We start from the raw sequence: 21,248 nt of genomic DNA on the forward strand, positions 1-21,248 counted from the left end.
TAAAAAAATCTGCTAATTTTCCATAAAATAGATTGTATAATTTCATTTATAGAGTTCATGTTACATTGAAGTTGACGATGATTATAGGGGTTCCTGGTTCATAGAATTCCATTTCATAATAATTGATGTGTAGAATTAATGTGAGAAGGTTTATATTATATGTAACGAGGATGAATATAGTAATCTTTGAGTTCATAGAATTCCATTTTATAATATTTGATGTGTAGAATTAATTATTGAATTGTAAAAAGGTTTATGTGATATTTAAGGAGGATGAATATAGTAATTTTTTAAAATTTCAAAATTATATTAGAAATGTATTGAGAGTGTGACGGATATGTAAAATTTGTGTGGATATATAGTGCTTAAATGAATGAATGTAATAAGAATAAAATTAGAAGGCCACTCGAATCAAAATAGTAATTTTTAAACAATTTTAATATGATAAATATATTCTGTCATGAATATATGAACGTGAACAGCGGCTCCCTAAAAAAACCAATTTAAAATCTAGGATTGAACGAACAGTCTCTCAATCCCATTCTCCGATCAAACACCCTTAAATGTAATCGTAAATAATTTTATAGATAGATATTCCATATATTCTTGCAGATGGGGTTTCAAGAATTTGTGAAAAATTCCATTGACTGGGAGCAAGAATCCTACCCTGAACATAAAGATTTCGCAGCGCTTCCTATTTTCGCCATCTTTTTTCCTACAGTTCGGTTTTTCCTTGACAGATTTGTATTTGAGGTACTTAGTCAGCAAATTTACAGTTTTTGTTTGTTTGTTTTTTTGTTTTGTTTTGTTTTGTTTTGTTTTGTTTTTTTTTTTTTTTTAACTGGGTTTCTTTAATTTATTACTTGTTTTTGTGTGCATAATTGGATCAATCACGCAAGCATAAAGCTGGGGTGTGTTTATTATTTCATTTTCTGCTGAATTTATATGTGAACCGTGAGGGTAAGTTGTGGGTATAATTCGGAAGGCCAGCCAGGGTTGTGTCCTCCGTGGTAAAAGACTGGTTTAGAATCTTATGTTAAAGGGGGAAATGGTTAAAAGGGCTTTAATGCTGAGGCTAGTGATGCTGGTTGACTGTTGAGTGCTCTCGTAGAGAGTTTTCCTCGTCATCTAGCAATTGAACTAGAGAACCTGCTCTTAAAGTAAACTATCTCACCTATGGTCCAACCAATAGAGAGAGTCCATATATTCCCCTCCGCAATTCTTTCTCCCCGAATGGAGTGTACAACTGTGCTCTTTAACATTTCTTTATGAATTAAGGAAATCAGAGTGAAACTGAAGAGTTTGTTTTGAAGAAATGACATCACAAATAGATAGATCAGTCATGAGCTTAAGTTGCATAGGTGGACGTAGTAGAGAATTTCTTATTGCTGTAGGCTTTCATCAGCACTCTGTTTTAACTTTAAGTCCTTATTTTTCAATTTAGCAATCAATGAACTTATAAATATATCCAAAATAAGGTTCCCTGGTGTATGCTATTTGGTGATGACATAGTTTTTAGTAAACAAGACTACAAGGGAGTTAAATCTTAAGTTGAAATTTTGGAGTAATATTCTACAATCTGGAGTAATATTCTACAATCTAGAGGTTTTAGATTAAATAGATCTGAGATGGAATGTCCTTAAAGTAATTTTAGGAATGCGGATAACAGTGGAGTTACTATAGAGGATAATATTATTCCGAAGAGTTATTATTTTAAAAGTAATTAAGTTATAAGAAGGTAGGAAGTATTGAAGAGAATGTAATGCATAGTATTCAAATGACTCAAATGAAATGGAGAGTTACTAGAAATTAACGTGATAGGAAGATCGCTCATAGGCTAACTCTACAAACCATTATGAAACCTGCTATGTTTTATGGTACCAAGTGCTTGATTGTTGCTGAAGGACAAATTGTCCATATGATAAATAGAGAAAATGAAGATATTATGATGAATATATAGAATGAGAATATTCACCTACAATTAGTGGAAGAATGACTTAGTGGTTGGGGGCATGTCTTGTATAAACCTAGAGAAGTTTTTGTTTACGATAATGTTGCGATCTTAATAAAACATGACAGAAAAGGGAGAAGATCAGAGTTAACATGGCATGTTGTGATTGCAAAGATCTAGTTGCATTAGATCTTCTAGTAGAGGTGCTGATGAACTGAATTGATGTAGAAAAATGTTTCATGTATTTTATCCCAAATTCATTTTGGATAATGCTTAATTTGTTGTTTGATGGATAATCAACTTAACACTTGAAGATCGGGTATAATATTGTGCAAATTGTGGATTTCAGTTAAAAGACCCATAAACACGAGATCCTTGGGTAAGAATTAGCAGTTATGCTTATTATTGAGCTTCAAAATATTATTTGGAAATACTCGACTATGTGAATAGTGAGAACTTCGACTAATAAATGTAACCCGTTGTTAAAATGTGGTGCAGCAAATACATTTGCTGTCGAGATGGGGAAGAAATTAGATGAAATTTCATTTTTCACTCACACACAAAAAGCAATACAAGACATTTGCAAAGTTTATCAAAACCAAGTTTTAGTTAAGTGCACAACATCTGACCATAGAGTAATGGTACAAGGAAGCCTTGAAATGGACACATTAAACATAGACTATGAGATGAGAAGTGGTGTAAGAGGCCATTCTGCATTCAAATAGCTATTGTGTTTCAAATTTAATGGTCTTGGGAGTTGGGACTGTGCACCAAATCTAAGCTCATAGTACATATGCACACTTTTCTCATGGATATTTGTTTATGATCATACACTTGTATCATTCCTGCTCTCTGCATCAAGTTTTACCAAGTTAAACTTTTCTGATCATCCCACCCTTCCTTGAAAGAGTTTTTCTCATTTAAATTGGGTGTACATGTTGCAGAAATTGGGCAGACGGATAATATTTGGAAAAGGAATGCAAGTTGTGGAACATGAGACAGCGGAGCGAAGAAAGAAGATACGAAAATTCAAGGAGTCAGCATGGAAATTTGTTTACTATCTTTCAGCTGAGATTTTAGCGCTTCTTGTAACATGCAATGAACCTTGGTTCAGAAACACAAAATACTTTTGGGTTGGGCCCGGAAATCAATCCTGGCCTGACCAGAAATATAAGTAAGATTTTCGATCCCCCCTCTTCTCTTTGATGTAATTTAGATATCATCACAGATTTATTTGTGGATGGGAATGATCAGCCTTGAAGCCTTAACCAGGTGCAGCATTAGCCTTTGTGGTTCTTGTGGTGTCATAAAAACAAGCTTGTAATGCTTGATGCAAATAGTTCTTGAATTCAGGCAGCAACATTCACTGCTTTAGAAATACAAGCTAAACAGCTTTGATTGTAAAAATTCACGACAGCGAATGTCTTGTGGATGCACAGGTTGAAACTGAAAGGCCTGTATATGTATGACGGTGGATTCTACGCATACTCCATATTTGCACTGATATTTTGGGAAACCAGGCGGTCTGACTTTGGGGTTTCTATGGGTCATCATGTTGCAACTTTTATCCTAATCACGCTTTCCTATATATTCAGGTGTGTTTTTTAGAGGCAAGCCCTCATTGTTACTTTAAATACCGAACTCAGCATTCTTCTTGGAAGTATACTGACTGCAGAAAAAGAAATAAATGAGCATTCTATCAATAGAAAGCATAACCGATAGAGTAACCTCTTCAAATATTGTACAATCGAGGTTAATTTTGCAAGCTCATCTTGACAGTAGTTTGGAACTAGCTATTACAATATAACATATCATATAACTGAGGAGAATTGAAAAATGTTTCATTTATGTCCTATTTCTTCATGTTGTAGGTTTGCACGTGTCGGTTCAGTTGTTTTAGCTCTTCATGATGCTAGTGATGTATTTCTGGAAGTAGGAAAGATGTCCAAATACGGTAGTGCAGAAACACTGGCTAGCTTTTCATTTGTTCTTTTTGTCCTGTCTTGGATCCTTCTTCGTCTCATTTACTATCCATTCTGGGTTCTATGGAGCACAAGGTCAGCTGTGGTATTTCTTTTATCAACTATTATTTTCTTTGAAATTTTTGAGGTACCAATATCGATATTTTTCTTAGAGGATGTTTGGTATGCATTTTTATGTAAAAATACGTTTTGAAATAGTAAATTGATGGGAAATGTGTGGTTGAAAAATAAGGAATTTTTTATTTATTTAAGTATAATATTATTTTAATGAAGAATATGTGGTTGAAAAGAAGAGAGAGAAAAATGCATTTTGAAAAAAATGGGTACCAAACGGGGTCTTAGTATATAATTTAATTGAAACTCTTGGTAGGGTAGATCATGGCAGCTTTATGAAAAAAATTGCATTTTACTGCATTAATTTTTTAACAGAATTAAGAACTGTTCACTAGCCGTTGTTGATCCCTTGATCCATCATCCTTGGAGTATCAAATTTATATCGTGCCAAGTTTCTACAGTGTTATATTGTTATGATCCTTAATTAACTGTTTACACCCATAGCTTGCTAATGATGCTAATTAACTTCAATTTTGTTTATGGACTTGGTAGTGTGTTTGTGTGTGTGTTTCTGGTTTGGCGAATGAAAGAGATGGGAAATTATTTAATGTACCTGCAGAAATTATTTTAACATTTCTTGATACTTTTTATGTAATGACTCGACCTCTATGCTCAAGTCGTTATATCATACGTACTGTACGATTTGGACGAGCATTTGCCCACTTACCTCCTCACGGCTTTCTATATTGTCCATCAGAATTTTAACCAAAGACCTCAGTCTAATGAAAGACTTAAGTTGAATCCTGGTGCCAATGCTCACCCAAATATCAGTACGTATGATAAGGTTTAGGCATAGAGGTCGGGTCGTTACAAAAAACGCGCAATTTATTTATTTATTATTATTAATTTTTTTTTGGGGTGTACAAGAACATAGATTTGCTTTGATACCAACTATGACAACCCGAATTTGTAACGATTTGTATGCCACTAAAATTTAAATTAAACTTAATTAAAATGGTTGAAATGAATAAATTAGATTTTTATAAAAATAGTTACAATTCAACATTATTCATAATAAGCTTATTGTTTGACATAAGGAAATCTAAAAATGAATTCAACATAAATTAAATAAAATTTGACAAAACTTCATGAAAATTATTTTAAATATCCCACGATGACATTCATCTCTATATCGACCGCTTCGAAGGAATAATCTTTTGAAAAGGAAAAAAGAATATAATGTGAGATAAAATTTCAATAAGAATCCGTGGGTAACTTTTGTTTTTGTATATGCATTTTCAATAAGAATCTGTGGGTAATTTTTGTTTTTGTATTTGCATTTCATAGAAAATTTCATACTTGCATAGGGGGACATGAAAATTACACCTAACTTAGGTGGGACCAAAGTTCCGTGCGTAGTGCTACTATACTCTAGTCCGTCCTTAAAAATCTTATAAGTAATACGAATCATAACTTAGCATAACCATGAAATAACATATCTATGAATAGTTATGTAATAACGTAATAGCGCACTTACATTTCACCAGATAATTCAAAATGATAAGAAGAAATGATTGTTGAAGAGAGATCTTTGAGCTGCGTGTTGGGATTGACTGTTCACATGTGATTTGTGCAAGTGTATGACTACATCTAATATGAAAGGACAAGATGAAGAGTGTAGGCGAAGAGATGAAGTGATTAAGGGAGAGAGGGTGAGTGTAAATAATTGGTGATGGATGGTTTAGTGTTGGGTTTATCTCCTATCTATAGTATAAATTCTCGGACTATGTGTAAAAAAGTGAAAGGAAATGAGTAGATGTTAAGCATTGTTAATGTATAAATGGTGTATTGTCTTGAAAGTGGTCAAATCAATACCTTTGATCATGTGGTCACATTAATTGACTTGGCTTGAAACTTGGTGAAAGTAATGCACGTGGTCAAATCAATTATTTTTATTTACGTGGTTAGATTAATTATATTAGCTTGAAATGTGGCGTGAATGATGCATGTGGTCAAATAAATCATTTTTAATCATGATTAGTTGGCATATTTACATATATTTTACGCATGATTTATCCAATTTCCAAAATAACTTTTCACTGAGATCCTCAAACTATTGGCCAGTAACCAATAAGGTCATTAGACTAGGCTAATAACCAATAAGATCATTAGACTTTAATAATAGCGACTTAAGTTCTAAATTTAAATCTAACGACTATTAGTAAAAATTGGGGTGGCTGAAAGCTAGCATTTATCATTTTTGGAACATCGTTTATTAACTCGTATAAATATGAATATTCATGATTTCAATAAGTTTATTTAGCAAGGTAACTGAGTTTTAAGAACCTGAGATGATTACTTTTAGATGCATGGATAGCATAGGCACTGCACATTCTTGTAATTAATGACTTTAATCTAGTAGCTCACTCTTGATATTTGATGCTAGACCTTCTTATGGTTTAATGAAATATAGTTGAAACATTCATTTATGTGGACTATACAAACCGATATATTTGCTGTTTTAGATGTATCTACATTAATCACTGCCTGAACGACTAATTGTTCCCCAGCAGTTAACTATGTATCACTTGGAGTTATGCTCTGTTGATTAAATTTGATAAAATAGTAAAATCTTAATGAAAATAAATGCATGAAACTTGCTATCCGTAATTCATTCCCTATATATTCTTCTTTCTTGTCTTGTTCTGCTGTGGTAGCTATGAAGTTATCTTGACCTTGGATAAGGAGAATCACAGAGTGGATGGACCAATCTACTATTACATCTTCAATTTTCTTCTTTTCTCCTTGCTTGTTCTCCATGTCTACTGGTGGGTGCTGATTTATCGGATGCTTGTCAAACAAATCCAAGCTAGAGGCCAAGTCAGTGAAGATGTTCGATCTGGTAAGTAAAGAAACATAATCCAGATGATATATTTGAGGTTTTGCAAATTGAATGTAAATCTAGAACACCTACTATACTTTGCATGGATGCATTGTTCACTGCAAATATTCTGCATTTGATGCTATTATTTGTTTAAATATCCACTAGATGTGCAAATCGTCTTTCAGTGTAAAGGCAAGGAAAATGCAGCAGCTGTTAGTTGTTTTGCATCCGTTTATGATTCCGTTATGAATTTGGCGCTGAATCTGTGGACCTTTATTCTACTTGGTCACTTGGGATATAGTAGAGTTCATGGTGCTATTATATGCACATAAGTCTCTGCTGTTTATCGTAATTGCTTGAAGTCGTTGATGGCCAAGAAGTCAACTTTTTCTTTTGTTCTTCGCCTTGTAGTTTTAAGATATTTAGCCCTTGTTTGGTCCTCGTTATTTTTATAATACATTTCTGTCTCTTAATTTTCAATCACACATTTTTAAATAAAATAATATTACTCCTAAACCCAAAATTTTTGCTTATTTTTTAACCACTTATTCTACATTAAAATACTATTCCAAAATGCATTTTGGGCCAAAAATGGGGCTCAAACATAGGTTTAATTTAATATCCTTGTCCCCGTGCAGATTCTGAAGATGAAGATCAGCATGAAGATTGATATAAAAGGAGATAATTGTCATTGCGTCGTTCACTTGATGGTGAGTAACAAATTGTAAGAATGCATTTACATTGTCCGTAGACAGAACTAAACCATCTAATAACCATATTTAAGCACGAGCTTTTTTAATAGCATTAGACGTACATCTGTACTTGAAAATTCAAGGAAGTTGCAGATAGGGACGGAATCAGAAATTTTGTCCAGTGCGGGCAAAATTTTATCAAGGTCGAACTTTTCGGTCATGGATTTAATGATATTATGACAATGCTCAAAATGACATTGCGACAAAACTAATAGGATGTTCATTTTCTTTCTTATTTTAGGATCAGTAGCAAGTTGTACAACATCAAAATTCATTTTATTCAATATTTCCTCATCAACATTTTTTACGAAATATCTTCTTTTAAAGAATGTCTTCATTGGCACTTCACACAAATAAACCACAAGTGACAATTACATACTAATTGATAAGAAAATAACTACTAATTTTTACAAATTGGTAGATCACCAGAAAATCATTACTAATTGTTTAACTAATTGATAGAAATCAAGATTTCAAGAATTCATCACTCACATAATCAAAATCTCTAATATTAAACAAAAAAATCTCCAATATTAAACAGAAAAATCACATGATCAAGAAAGTTTTTGCTGCAAATTTAAGGTCTCAAGGAAATGTGGGTTTTAGGTAAGAAATGAATTTTGAAAATATTTCAAAATGAGGGCAAATTAAAAGAAAGATTTTAATTTCTTGTCGAGGGGAAAGAGTTAGAAAATGTCATCGTGCACTTGTAGTTGAGGTAAATTAGTATATGGGCTAAACTATAAATAAATGAAAAATCCAATACTTGTATAAAAAATAAAAAAGAGAAAAAAAAATTAGATTGAGAATTCCGGCATTGGACCTTGATTGGCTCCGCCCATGGCTGCAGACATCATGAATTTTTATACTCGTGTACTTTGTTGGGCTCATTGCTCGAATAACTAAGCCCCTGTTTGACAATTATTATTTTCAAACTCTTTTTTTTATATACTCATTTTCAATTAAATATTCACACAATAAAATATATTGCACTTAAGCTCAAAATTTTCTCTACCTTTTAACCGCAAATTTTCCTAAAAATCACCATTCAAAACTCTTTTTTTCCCTCAATAATGGTTTCCAAATTGGGGCTAAGACATGCTTGGTTACAAGCCCCTCATAGCAGGGGAGATGCACATTTTTTTTGATACGGGCCCCCCTTCTTGTGAGGGGCGTGTCAATGCCCGGGAACAAATAACAAAATTCAAATAAGTTTTGCATCTTTCTCATGTATTTTATGCTAGAAAATTTTATTTTGGATTCAAAAAACCTGTCTAAAACAGGATTTGCTTTGTCGAGACCAGTTGAAGAGGTCAGAAGAAGCGGAGAGAAGGTTGATTATTCATTAGGAGTTTATGCTAATCATCATCGTGTTCTGGCCTGTTGGTGTTTTATTTACTACTCCTATGTTGCTAGAAACAGTGTGCCAGCAAAGAAGCATTGGTATGACTGATTAATGGAAGTTGTATTTTTAGTTGTCCTGTAACAGATTTATGTTTCATGGTTTCTAATATTCATAAAAGGTTTATTCTTTATCACCGCAAACACACGGCGGAATAAACCTCGTCCATGCTATTTCCCATGAAAAGTTGTCTATTAGTCACTGAGAGGGCAAAATACTCTTTCCTTAGTGACTGGTTTATCTGTGTTACCACATGATGAGTTGAAATAATTTACTGACTAAAATGAGATTGAGCATTCAATTTTTATACGAATTCGATTTGAATTTGATGAAATTAATGGGAGATAAATTTAGGATCTCAATCTGATAACCCGATCAAGATTAGAATCCAATACTCTGTTAATTAAATGAAGCAAATATGGATATAAGTCAATTCGATCCGATAACAATTCAGTCCGATCTATTATAATAATATAATATATTTTATATATTATTGTATCATTTATTACACATTATTTTTTTTCAACATTCCATGTTGAAGCTTGTGTTATACTTTACACATCATTTTCAAATAATAAACAATATTAGATAATATTATAATATTGTTAATTAAAATATTTGAAGAAATTTAATTTTTTAATAATTAAAATACGATAAAAATAATAATTAATTTATTTTATTAATTCAACGACCAAAGGAGTCAACGGTTGCATTTGCTTTACTTATTCTCAACTTATCACTTTACATATCGGACGCTCATTAGGATATCATAAATTTTACAATCTATAACTAAGTGGGCCAAGAATTGAGTAAAAAGTTATTTAGGTCTTTTAATTCTAGGGCTTAGAAATTGACTAATATAAAATTTTCATCTTTCTAATTTTTTCAATTTCAGATCGAGTATCCGATAACATAGCAAATTGGATATGAATTTAACAATTAAATATCTAGTGGATTATCGAATCAGATTTAGGCAGATCCAATCCATTTATAACCCTACTTGAGGTCTTCCTAACGAACATATCTAGATTGTATAGTTTGGTCATTGATGGCTCAGGTTGGCTAAGTCCATTGATCCGATAAGATAGGATAAGAAATCGAATAAGATGAGCTACGATCGGGTCACAAGATGGTGGTATCACATCTAGATAGTCTTTCTTTAAAAAAAACAAAAAAAAGGGGCTAAATTATTCCTAAATAAAATTGTGCATAGAGAGGAGGTTGGCTAAGTGTGATGTCAATTCAAGCAAAGGAGTCTCGAATCCAACATGTAGGGATGTTGGCCGAGCAACTCGTTAAAACTCTGGTTCGTCAAATGACGAGCCCAAGCACGAGATGGATCCCTCGGCTCATTGAGCTCGGGAGCAACCTACAAGCCAAAAGTCTCGTAAAAATTGTGAAGACAAATTTGAATTTTTTTTTAAAAAAATTGTGGGCTTGGCTCGGCCCACAAGCTCGTATGTCGAGCCAAGCTTGCTCCTTGAGCACGAGTCGAGCAAGTGTGTTTAAGGGCCAAGCCTTTGCCACCTCTAACAACATGGAAACATAGTATTGTTCATTTTACAATTTTAGATAATTGTAGGACAAAGTACGTGCTAAATTCTTGCGTGCATACATGGACAAAAATTAACGGTTTGTTTGAGCATTTTTAGGGCAAATAAATTTTTTAATAGTAATTTTTTTTGAATAATATGTGGTATACGTGCTAAATTCTTGCATGCATACGTGGACAAAAATTAACGGTTTGTTTGAGCATTTTTAGGGCGAATAAATTTTGTAATAGTGATTTTTTTGAATAATATGTGGTTAAAAAAATGAGTTTACTTGTAAAACTATTGTATTGAGAGAACGGGTGATTGAAAATGATCTCAAAAAAAAAAAAAATGCTTTAAAGAATAATGACTAAACAATGGCTAAATGTTGATAGGTTACTTTTATATTACTTGCTATTGCAATTTAAATGTTGTCTTATTCTTCAGCGTGCCTGGTACAAAGACTACTTTAAAGCAAAAATAAAAAATAAGAAATAAGAAAAGAAAGAGGACGGTCTCAGCGAAAGGAGAAGGACCTGCAATGGCAGAGACTACTGACCCTCTTCTTACTTTTAGCCGTATTTTACGAGTCTGGTAAGCCTCCTCAATATGAGGGATCAATTTTAACATTTTATATTAATTTACCAAATTATCATTATTAGATATTGATTATTATATTTTTAGTCAGTTCAATTGTCAAACAATAAATATTATTCTAAATAATTTACAAAGTTAAAATTAGGTTAAAATATGTATTTATAATTATTATTATTTTTTGGTAAAACAATATGATAAGTTAGGAGTACATAACAATAAAATTAAATATTCAAAAACCAATTAAATTCTTCTTCTTCTTTTTTTAAGGAAAAAATAATTAAAATTCATTATTTATTTAGTTATCTTACAGTTTTAAACTTAATTAATAATATGTAATTTTGAAACTTTAACTTAAGATTATTTTTTATAATTTATACATTTGCACATTCGAATCGCAGATGATTTCAAAGTTTTAAATTTATGAATTGAATATATTGATAAATAATAGGTTGGACGGTATTATGAATTTTATTTTTATTGATTAAATTTATTAAATAAAATTCTAACTCATTTTTTTTATCGTCATATCTTATTTAACTATCTTTATTGTTAAAATAAGTAATTTTATAGAGCCCTTGTTTGTAGGCTTCGCAACGGTTCGATTCGATCAAAATCATCACCAAATCACCAATTTTTTTGCCATACCATAACCCCACCATAATCACACAAGTCGTTTTTGGTTCGTTTCGGTTCGTATCTCGGTTCGGGGCGGTTAATAACCATGAAAATAAATTATTTTTCATAGACCCAGTCGTCAAATTTTAAAAAAAAATTATGAAAAAAAGTTACACATGATGGTTATCAACTGATAGTCGAGTGAATTATATTGAAGCACTTCAAATAATTTGCGTTGTTGATCACTTTCCAGATCAAATTTGCACAAAGAGTCGATAGAGGGTACATTTGTGAAAAAATCATTTGTAAATACCATATCCACACCCGCCTTGAACCAATTCATTAAAATCAAAAATCATATCCGGTTCATTGCACAACTGGTTCGATTTTTTCCGTCTCGTTCGATTCGGTTAACCGCAATTTTCTATTTTAACGACTCGAATTGCCATCCCTACCTGTTTGGGTTCCATTTTATCTACAGTTATATTTTTCTCTCATCTTTATCTAATCACTAGTCGCTATCACATGCGTTGGACGAATTTTGTATTTATCGTATTTTTATTAATGTATGAATTTTAGTTTTTTGGAAAGTTTTTGAAGCAATATCTAAAAATATTTTAATGATATAAAAAAATAATTGTAAATTATTTTTACAATTGTATAGCAGTATGTTATCTAAAAAAACATGCTTGTATATTTCATGTTTGAATAAGAAATATACAAACTATTTTGCTTGTATTTGTTGATAGTATTGATACGATTGAATTGAATGTGAATATTATATTTCTAAATTTTGTATAATTCAATATTGTAAAATTAAAAAAAAAACTCTCCGCACAGTGTGAAGAAAATTGAATCAAGTGTGGAGTAAAAATAAAAAATAAAAAAATGTGCGGAAAGAAAAAAATCTCTCCACGCAGTGTGGAGAGAGTTGAACCATGTGCGGAGAGTTGTTAAACTTTTCGTATAGTGCGGCGTAAAAATAAATAAATAAAATCTCCGCACAATGCAGAGAAATGACAAACCAACTCTCCGTATAGTACGGAGAGCAAAAAAAAAAACTCTCCGCACTATGCAAAGAGATTAACTCTCTCCACACAGTGCGGAGAGTTGGTCCGCACCATGACAAAACTCTCTGCACAGTGCGGAGAGAAAAAACTCTCCGCATAGTGCATTGAGAGTTGAACCATGTGCAGAGTAAAAAAAGTGTGGAAAGAAAAAAAACCTCTCCGCATAGTGCAAAGAGAGTTGAACCATGTGTGGAGAGTTGACAAACTTTTCACATAGTACGAAGTAAAAAAAAAAAAAAAAACTCTCCGCACAGTACAGAGAGAAAAAACTCTCCTCACAGTGCTGATAGTTGTTTTCAAATTCCTTAATTACAAGTCAAATTTCAAGATTGTAATTTTATTTATATATAACGAAACAGAGTCGAAAACACATGGCTCAAAATCAATTATATCTTCTTTAAATTTCAATTACAGCTCAATTTCTGAGTATGCAAATCATATTTACGGTATTGAAAAATAGTTTTTTCGTGATTCATACAATGAAACAATATGTGAGTTGTGTAAAGAATGAGATATTGATAGTACCATGTCATTGCTTTCACAAATGGAGGATCTAAGGTACCACCAAAATTCAATATTTTACACTTGATAACAGCTCTTGGACATTAGAAGCGGATGCAATTTTCAATGAAATTATACTTTTGGGTTGTAGGCCAGGAATTAAAGTGTTCAATGCATTGCTCAAAAGTTGTTTGAGAAAAGGTCTCTAGGAACTTACAGATAAAGTTTCGAGAGTTTTTATTTTTCTTTTCACATTGTGCGGAGAGATAGTTTACCATCTCTCCGCACTTTGAGGAGTCTATTTTTTGCTCATGTGCGGAGATTTTTTTGTCTCATGGAGTTTATAGATACTAAAATTATTAGTATTTTTTTATGTTGTTGGTATGATGCATGTGTGAAAAAATATTTGTCAATCACCATAAATAAAATTCTTCACAAAATGCAAAAAATAAAAATGCATAATAAATCTTTTTATTACGCTAATAAAATTACAATAGTTTTTTTTTTTTTACAAATAACATAAAAAAAATCATTTTTTATCTTCAACAAAAAAACACATTTAAAAATTAGCAATTTCATAACTACTTTCTTTTTAAATTCTTGAAAATACAATTATAAAAAAGAAAATAATATTGAATTACAACATTTAATACTTAAGAAATTCAATATTAAATAAATTTTATACATTTATAAAAAATTATAAATCCTTATATATAGCTTACCGTATTTGCAGGGAGCTTACCGTATATATTGCCTACCGTATTTGCAAACAACTTACCGTATTTGTAGCTTACCATATATGCTGCCCACCGTATTTGCAACTTACCCTATATGCTACATACTGTAACTTACTGTATTGTTATATACCAATTTTTACACTTACAAATACTGAGAATGCAAAACAATGTACATTCACTTATCAAATCGAATTTCAAAAAAAATTCCAAATTTTTATTTTTTCAACATAAGCATAAAATATATATTAAATATATATGAAACACAAAATATAAATGTATATGAATATGATGCTCAATCTTCAATTTTCCAATATTGAATTACACAAAATTTAGAAATATAATCTTCACATTCAACTCAATCATATTAATACTATCAAAGAAAACAAACAAAATAATTTGTATAATCTCGTATATTTCTTATTCAAGTATGAAATATACAAGTATATTTTTCTAGATGATACAATACTGTTATACAATTGTAAAAATAATTTACAATTATTTTCTTATATCATGGAAATATTTCTAGATATTACTTCAAAAACTTTCCAAAAAACTAAAATTCATACACTAATAAAAATACGATAAATGTAAAATTCGTGAAACATATGTGACAGTCAATGTGCGGAGAGTTTTTTTTTTATATATAAAAAACTTCGCACTGTACAGAGAGTTTGCCAACTCTCTGCACTGTGTGAAGTTTTTTTTTTTTTTGCTTTTTTTTTACTCCGCACTTTATGAGGATAGTGTCCGACAGAATGTCATATCTCCGCATTATGCAAAAATTTTTTTTTTTACTTCGCATTGTACGAGAGTTTGACAACTCTCTATACATGGTTTGCCATATCTCTGTACTATGCGGAGAGTTTTTTCTTCATTTTTTACTCCGCATATGGTTTTCCATCTCTTCGCACTTTGCGGAGAGTTTTTTTTTTTAAAACTCATGTGCGAAGATTTTTTTTTTTTTTTTTTACTCATGGCAGTTTATATTTACTAAAATTATTATTATTTTTTAATGCTAGTGACATGATGTGTGGAAGAACATTTATTTGACATAATTATTTTTTAATGCTAGTGGGATGATGTGTGAAAAAACATTTGTTTGACATAAACAAAATGAAAAATAAAAAATGACATTATGCATAATAAAATTAGATTCATTTACTATTACATGAATATTAGACCTCCTTCCCTTTTTTGTTAGAAGTTAGATATATTTTTTATTAAAATAATATTATAAATAAATTCAAAATTTTTTTCCTTTTATAATTATACATTTTTCATAAAAATCACTATTTAAATAGATTATCTTAAAAAACGTATTTTAATATTAATAGCTCAAACAATTCGAGAATTTGAACAAAAAGATAACATGGCTATGTAAATTCTTCCACAAGAAAAAGCTTATTTAGCTACCTAGCTTTCCGATCGGATCGTCTCTCAGCCCGCGCCGCCGACCCCCCGCCTGAGATTAATCCGCCGTCCTCCACCAAACTCAACACCGCCGCCGAAACGGTATGATTCTAATTGCTTCTTTTCTCATTATTTTCATTTTTTCATAAAATACAACTAACATTTCCTTCTTTCCAAGACATTTGATTTTTTATCGGGGTTTACTTTTTTTCTTACTCTAATTACATTCTCAAAATTAACATCTACTGATTTTTGTTATTCTATTCCATAATCTAATTACTTATTCAACTTTAAAATGTTGAAACGAGTTAAAGAACATTTGGTTAAGTAAGTTTAATTTTACGAGCGAAAAATGTAAGTTCTAGGTGCACATTTTAAGGGGACGAGACTTTAGCTTCATTAATTATTGAATTATCTGAATTCGATTAGCTTTAACACTATGGACATTTATAAAACTGCGGGGCGATTTGACTGTAGATGGCATCTCTGCCTGATTTGCCTCTGTAAATTAATCGGTCTTACTAAAATTTCTTGGTTACTACTTTTTTTTGAAAATTCTGATTATTTTGTTCTATTTTCTTGTTTGACATATGGTCAGTCTGTTTCCCCAATAATTGTACCTCTTTTAAACAGTAAATATAGCTTTAGTTTAGTGTGATCAGTTGGTTCTGGACTTCCTATGACTGTTGCTTGTTTGTCTGGTTTCCATTTTTGGGGGGTTTTTTAATGCGATTCTTGATATTCCTATTTTTTCCTTCATTGTGTTATTGCTGCTGATACCCCTATGCAGATAACTACAGCATTGTTCAAATTTGTCTATGTATATTACCTTCTATTTTATTCGTCTCCGTACCATCACATAACTTCAGACTGTACATGGTGGCATGTAATTGGAATCAGACCTCATTTCGATTAGGTTCTAATTATATGTGGAAGTAATTATGCTTCCATTTACCAATGGAAAAGGTCAATAGTTATTAAAGTGAACATTGAACATTATAGTAAGTAGTAGCTAATGAGAATACACTTATGGAAATTTTTTTCACTTTAGCTGACTTGTAGTTGATTGATGCTTTCATGTTGAAGATATCCATGAACTTTACTTGTGTGATTTAATACGCTAACAATGTGCCTTCGTACATGATTATTCAGGTTATAGGATTAGAATAAAGGAGATGGATGATGTGGTAACTGACCTTCCGCCACCATCAAGATTTTTGTTGGAAGATCTCAACAATTTCACTCCTCCATCTCAACCTCTTCCATCTCCATTCCTAGTGTTCTCAACTCTGGATTCCAATAAAAGCTTTCATCCATCACTTCTCATAGTTGCTATGTCTTCCCCATCTCTTCATTTTTTACACCACCTCTCCTTCAAAACTCTAATTGGCGCTCTTGTTCTTCCAGAGTTCGCTTTCTCTGGCAACACTGTGGAACCCTCACTTGGTGACAAATCATGCAATATATATGCCCTTAATCATTCTGATAAACTGATTATGATTGCTCTTGTTCAGTACTCTGTTACTGCAGAGAGATCCCATGAAGTGTCAAAGTTGCTGATTGGTGAACGCATCATACCTGAGAGGGTTTTGATTTTGGATTCTGTTCAAAGTCGTTACTTTCGTGGTAAACTTTCACCAGATGACATATTTGCAGTCAAGTTGGAGACATCATTGGAAAGAAAAAGTTCGGATACTGGAGATTCACCGCTGATAAAAGGGTTGGATTATTTCTCATCAGGAAGTGTGGTGGACGGCCTGGCTGCTGCTTTGTTGAGTCGATGTCAATTGAAGAAGATCAAAGGGACTCTCTGTGTTTCATGGCCTCATTTCGGTATTTCAGTGATGTCACTGATTAAGTCGCTGCTGCTGAAGGATGTTCTGGCTGGCATAAATCCTAGTAGTGATATGAATTTGGAGAGTGGGTATTTAAGTTTTAGTCGTAGGAAGGATCTTCATCTCGATTCTGAGTTGTATACTTGATCTGCTAGATTTTAGGTTTTTCCATAACAGACTTATATCTCATTTTTCTTGTTGTCTTCCAATTTTCTTTCTTCTTGTATTTTGAGAAAAGCTTGCCTTTAAACCCTTCATGTATACGGATAATAGTTTTGAGAATGCACTTGTTTCTGTTCCTTATTTTTGTTAGACATTTGTGACCACATCATCATTGTGGACTTCCATTGAAACCTCATTTCTTGATACCTTTGGCTCAAAGTGCAGAGAGTGAAGTATCTTTGTTAAACAAGCAGTCTCGGGAAGATGCTTTCTACGGGTTGAAAGTCTCGACGCTATTGAATGTAAAAGAATTTCTAACTCGTTTGAATGAGATTGTCACCTTGCGGAAAAATTTGCTGCTTGTGGTGAATTGCTATGATCTTCTTATGAACGGATCGACCTTTGGCCATTCCTGGACAAGATTTATTTCTTGATTTTCTTCAATAATCACATTACATAACATTTAAAGGATAATCAACCAATTTATTTAGGTGTTATGGGATCTGAAATTACAATAAAGTGAGATTAACTGTGGTAGTTAATCAAACAGGCCTTTAAGCATAGTTAATTAATTAAATAATTAGAAGACAATGCGACAATGCGTCCAACTAACGAACTCTTATTGTTATAAAGCAGTTGAGAAAACTTTAGTAAATCTGTTCATAAACTTTAGTCAATAATTTATTTTTTCATCAATTTGGATCCTTGTTAGACAAGAAACCAACCCAAAAGGGTTTTCTTTTGTGTAAATTACTTGAAATGTTGGAAGGGTGAAGCATCGCCTTTTATAAGGGCTGAATCAAATTATAGAGTTTTACGGGGATTAACCTTTACAAGTTCAGAAAAATATGAATGGTTTGGGTCTTATTTTTTGCCCAATTTTTAAGTTAGTACAGCACATTTATAGTTTCTTTTTGCCTTCGATTTATTTGGTAATTTTGGTTTGGGAGAACCCACCAACCAAGATCGAAGTAGTTACATCCTCTCTTGACTAGTGACATTTTTTGCATAATAATCTTCCATTTCGTGTCATTTATATAAACTAGGAATCTTCATCATTATGTCAAAAATCCGTTCATTGATCGATTGCTCTCACGTTCGTGTATTTGCTCATCTCTTTTGCTTGCAACTTGGAAAATTAATGGCTTCCTTTCTTCACTACAAACATATTGTTTTGCAAATATTAGTTCTTAGCATTGCTTGTTCATGTTTGCATGCAAGTGAACCTCCTTTGACATTAGATTACTACAAATCCACCTGCCCAACTGTTCTTGAGATTGTTAGGAAAGAAATGGAATGTGCAGTGCTGTCTGATCCGCGTAACGCTGCCTTGATTTTACGACTACATTTTCACGATTGCTTCGTCCAGGTCTTCATTCTCTTATTTTATTTCCACAAATCTTTCTTTATATAGATTGATATGCTATTGTACTATACAAGTTTTAGAAGATTCTGAGTTTTTTTTTTTAATCATATAATATTGGAGCTGCAGGGTTGCGATGGATCGGTTTTGCTGGAAGATACAATCACGCTTAAAGGAGAGAAGAAAGCACCAGAAAATAGAAATGCTTTGAAAGGATTCAGAATCATTGATAGGATCAAGAACCGGCTTGAATATGAGTGTCCCGAGAAGGTCTCTTGTGCTGATATTCTCACTATTGCTGCAAGAGATGCAGTTCTTCTGGTATAAGTTACCTAGATATGTCAGTAGCATCAGTTTATAATTTTGGGGAAAAAAATGATAATTTTGATAATAATAATATTTATTCTTGTGCATGCAGGTTGGTGGACCTTATTGGGATGTTCCCTTAGGCAGAAAGGACTCAAAAAAAGCAGGCTATGAGCTTGTAGAAACAAATCTTCCTAAAGCAAATGACGGACTTCTATCCATCATTTCGAAGTTTATTCATCAGGGTCTCTCCGTCACCGATATGGTAGCTCTTTCTGGTAGGCACCTCCCTATAACTCTCAAGACATTATTGGCATGTTTGGTAGTGACAATTCAATCGTATATAACAGTATCGAGATCTTGCGAGCAGGGACGGATTCAGGATCGGACTACAAGACGGGCTTAAAAAAAAAAAAAAAAATTCCTCTTCTAAACTTTTTTTTTAACAAAAAAGAATTAAATTGTCTGGTGACTGGATAGGGCTACAGCAGCTATACCCCCTATATTCGTCCCTACTTATGAGTCTTAGCGAGCACTGCATTTTAAACATACAGTATGATCATTCGTAAAATTATGTTTTCTAGGAATAATTTTCCCAATCAAAATCATTGCAAAGATGACAAAATTTCGATTTGTGATTTCTGAATAAAAACTCCGCCTTGTTGAAAACAATAATTTATAGCGAATAACAGTTTAATTTCAAGAATCATCAAAAATGATATTTATTTTGGTGAAATTCTTTTGCAGGTTCACATACCATTGGAATGGCACGATGTGTGAATTTCAGAGAAAGAATATATGGAGATTTCACAGCAACTTCAGGAATGAATCCAGTTTCACAGAGTTACCTCAACAGTTTAAAATCTGTTTGTTCAGCTGATAGTAAATCAAATCAAAATGAATCAGCACTGGACCATGTTACGCCAAATCTTTTCGACAATTCTTATTATGACATTCTGTTAAGAGGAGAGGGACTGATAAATTCAGACCAGGAATTGTATTCCAGTGTTTTAGCCGTTCAAACGAAGAAACTAGTGGAGAAATATGCAGTAAACGCAATTGCTTTCTTCGAGCAGTTCTCCAAATCCATGGTTAAATTGGGAAATATAACAAACCCGGAAACTTATGTCAATGGAGAAGTTCGGAAGAATTGCAGGTTTGTGAATACATAAGCATTACATACATATTACCAGACTGTTTATGTCAATAAGTAAGGCTAAAAATTTGAGCCCTCTATTGATTCATTTTGTATTCAAAAGCGAAGACTTTATGTATGCGTTAAGCACACGGTTTTTAGCCGTTGTGAAGTGATACTACAAATCGAAATACAAGTGTATTATTTCTTGTGTTCTTTGTTTTTGTTTTCGCTTGATTCAATTTGCAATTCTATGACAATTTCTTTGAACTCGATAAGTGAGTTCACACGTAAATTGTGTTGATACTGTTGTGTTTAGAAAAATTCATTCGTGCAGAATCACATTTAAAACCGAACACACAGAAAGCAAAAATAAGATGAGGGAACACAAGATTTTTTGGCCCAAAGGCCCCGAGGTTCGGCGATCAAATCTAACGCCTACATCCCCGTTGAGCATCCATCAGGAATAAGCTCAAATCCACTATGAACAACCCAAAAACGGGCAAAACAGTCTCAAGAACACACAGTTACAAAACTTCTCAAAAACGAAAGATCTTCTCACAACAATATTGAACTCACACAAGAGTTCATCTAAATTCCTAATTCTCTCTACCAAAATCACACAAGATCTAAAGAGAAAACGAATCAAAAGAGAAGACGAACGAGCCTCTAAAACTCAAAGCTGCTGGGTTAAAAAACTCTTAACCCTAATTACCCCCTTTCTTTCCTTTTATATGAGAGTAACAATTTATTGACATCCAACGGTCCACTTCTTGCCACTTGTCTTGAATCCGGAAGAGTTGTTATTTCATAACAAAAACGCATTTCTGTTTTGCACTTATAACAAACCGACCCTAGTTCTGGAAGTTTCTTCACAATTCTCTAACTATCGTTAGAGAGCTCTTAAGAGACCTTCTAGAAGGTCTCGCTTTACCTGAATACTATTTAAATAGTATTCAG

At 32.4% G+C, this 21,248-nt stretch overlaps 3 protein-coding genes across 4 annotated transcripts; all 3 read left to right on the plus strand.

Annotated features, from left to right (window-relative positions):
- The first annotated feature begins 384 nt into the window (after positions 1 to 384).
- Positions 385 to 9,161, plus strand: LOC111396234 (ASC1-like protein). Of its 2 annotated transcripts, none has more exons than XM_023022602.1 (7): positions 385 to 753; positions 2,896 to 3,125; positions 3,391 to 3,546; positions 3,823 to 4,008; positions 6,705 to 6,889; positions 7,510 to 7,581; positions 8,928 to 9,161. In XM_023022602.1, the coding sequence occupies exons 1-6, from the start codon at positions 613 to 615 to the stop codon at positions 7,539 to 7,541; spliced, it is 930 nt and encodes a 309-aa protein (XP_022878370.1). In that variant the 5' UTR covers positions 385 to 612; the 3' UTR covers positions 7,542 to 7,581; positions 8,928 to 9,161. The 2 variants fall into 2 exon arrangements, with proteins under 2 accessions (XP_022878370.1, XP_022878369.1); XM_023022601.1 differs by having other exon boundaries at positions 8,907 to 9,156.
- A 6,265-nt stretch (positions 9,162 to 15,426) lies between these two features.
- LOC111396235 lies at positions 15,427 to 17,634 on the plus strand. Its single transcript, XM_023022603.1, has 2 exons — positions 15,427 to 15,589; positions 16,640 to 17,634. Exon 2 carries the CDS (start codon positions 16,663 to 16,665, stop codon positions 17,467 to 17,469), a length of 807 nt encoding a protein of 268 aa, XP_022878371.1. The 5' UTR covers positions 15,427 to 15,589; positions 16,640 to 16,662; the 3' UTR covers positions 17,470 to 17,634.
- An 866-nt stretch (positions 17,635 to 18,500) lies between these two features.
- Positions 18,501 to 20,504, plus strand: LOC111396236 (peroxidase 11-like). The gene is made up of 4 exons (XM_023022604.1): positions 18,501 to 18,853; positions 18,977 to 19,168; positions 19,266 to 19,431; positions 19,901 to 20,504. Exons 1-4 carry the CDS (start codon positions 18,545 to 18,547, stop codon positions 20,323 to 20,325), a joined length of 1,092 nt encoding a protein of 363 aa, XP_022878372.1. The 5' UTR covers positions 18,501 to 18,544; the 3' UTR covers positions 20,326 to 20,504.
- Positions 20,505 to 21,248: the final 744 nt, after the last annotated feature.

This window comes from Olea europaea, chromosome 6 (assembly GCF_002742605.1).
Source record: "Olea europaea var. sylvestris chromosome 6, O_europaea_v1, whole genome shotgun sequence".
Taxonomy (NCBI): domain Eukaryota; kingdom Viridiplantae; phylum Streptophyta; class Magnoliopsida; order Lamiales; family Oleaceae; genus Olea; species Olea europaea.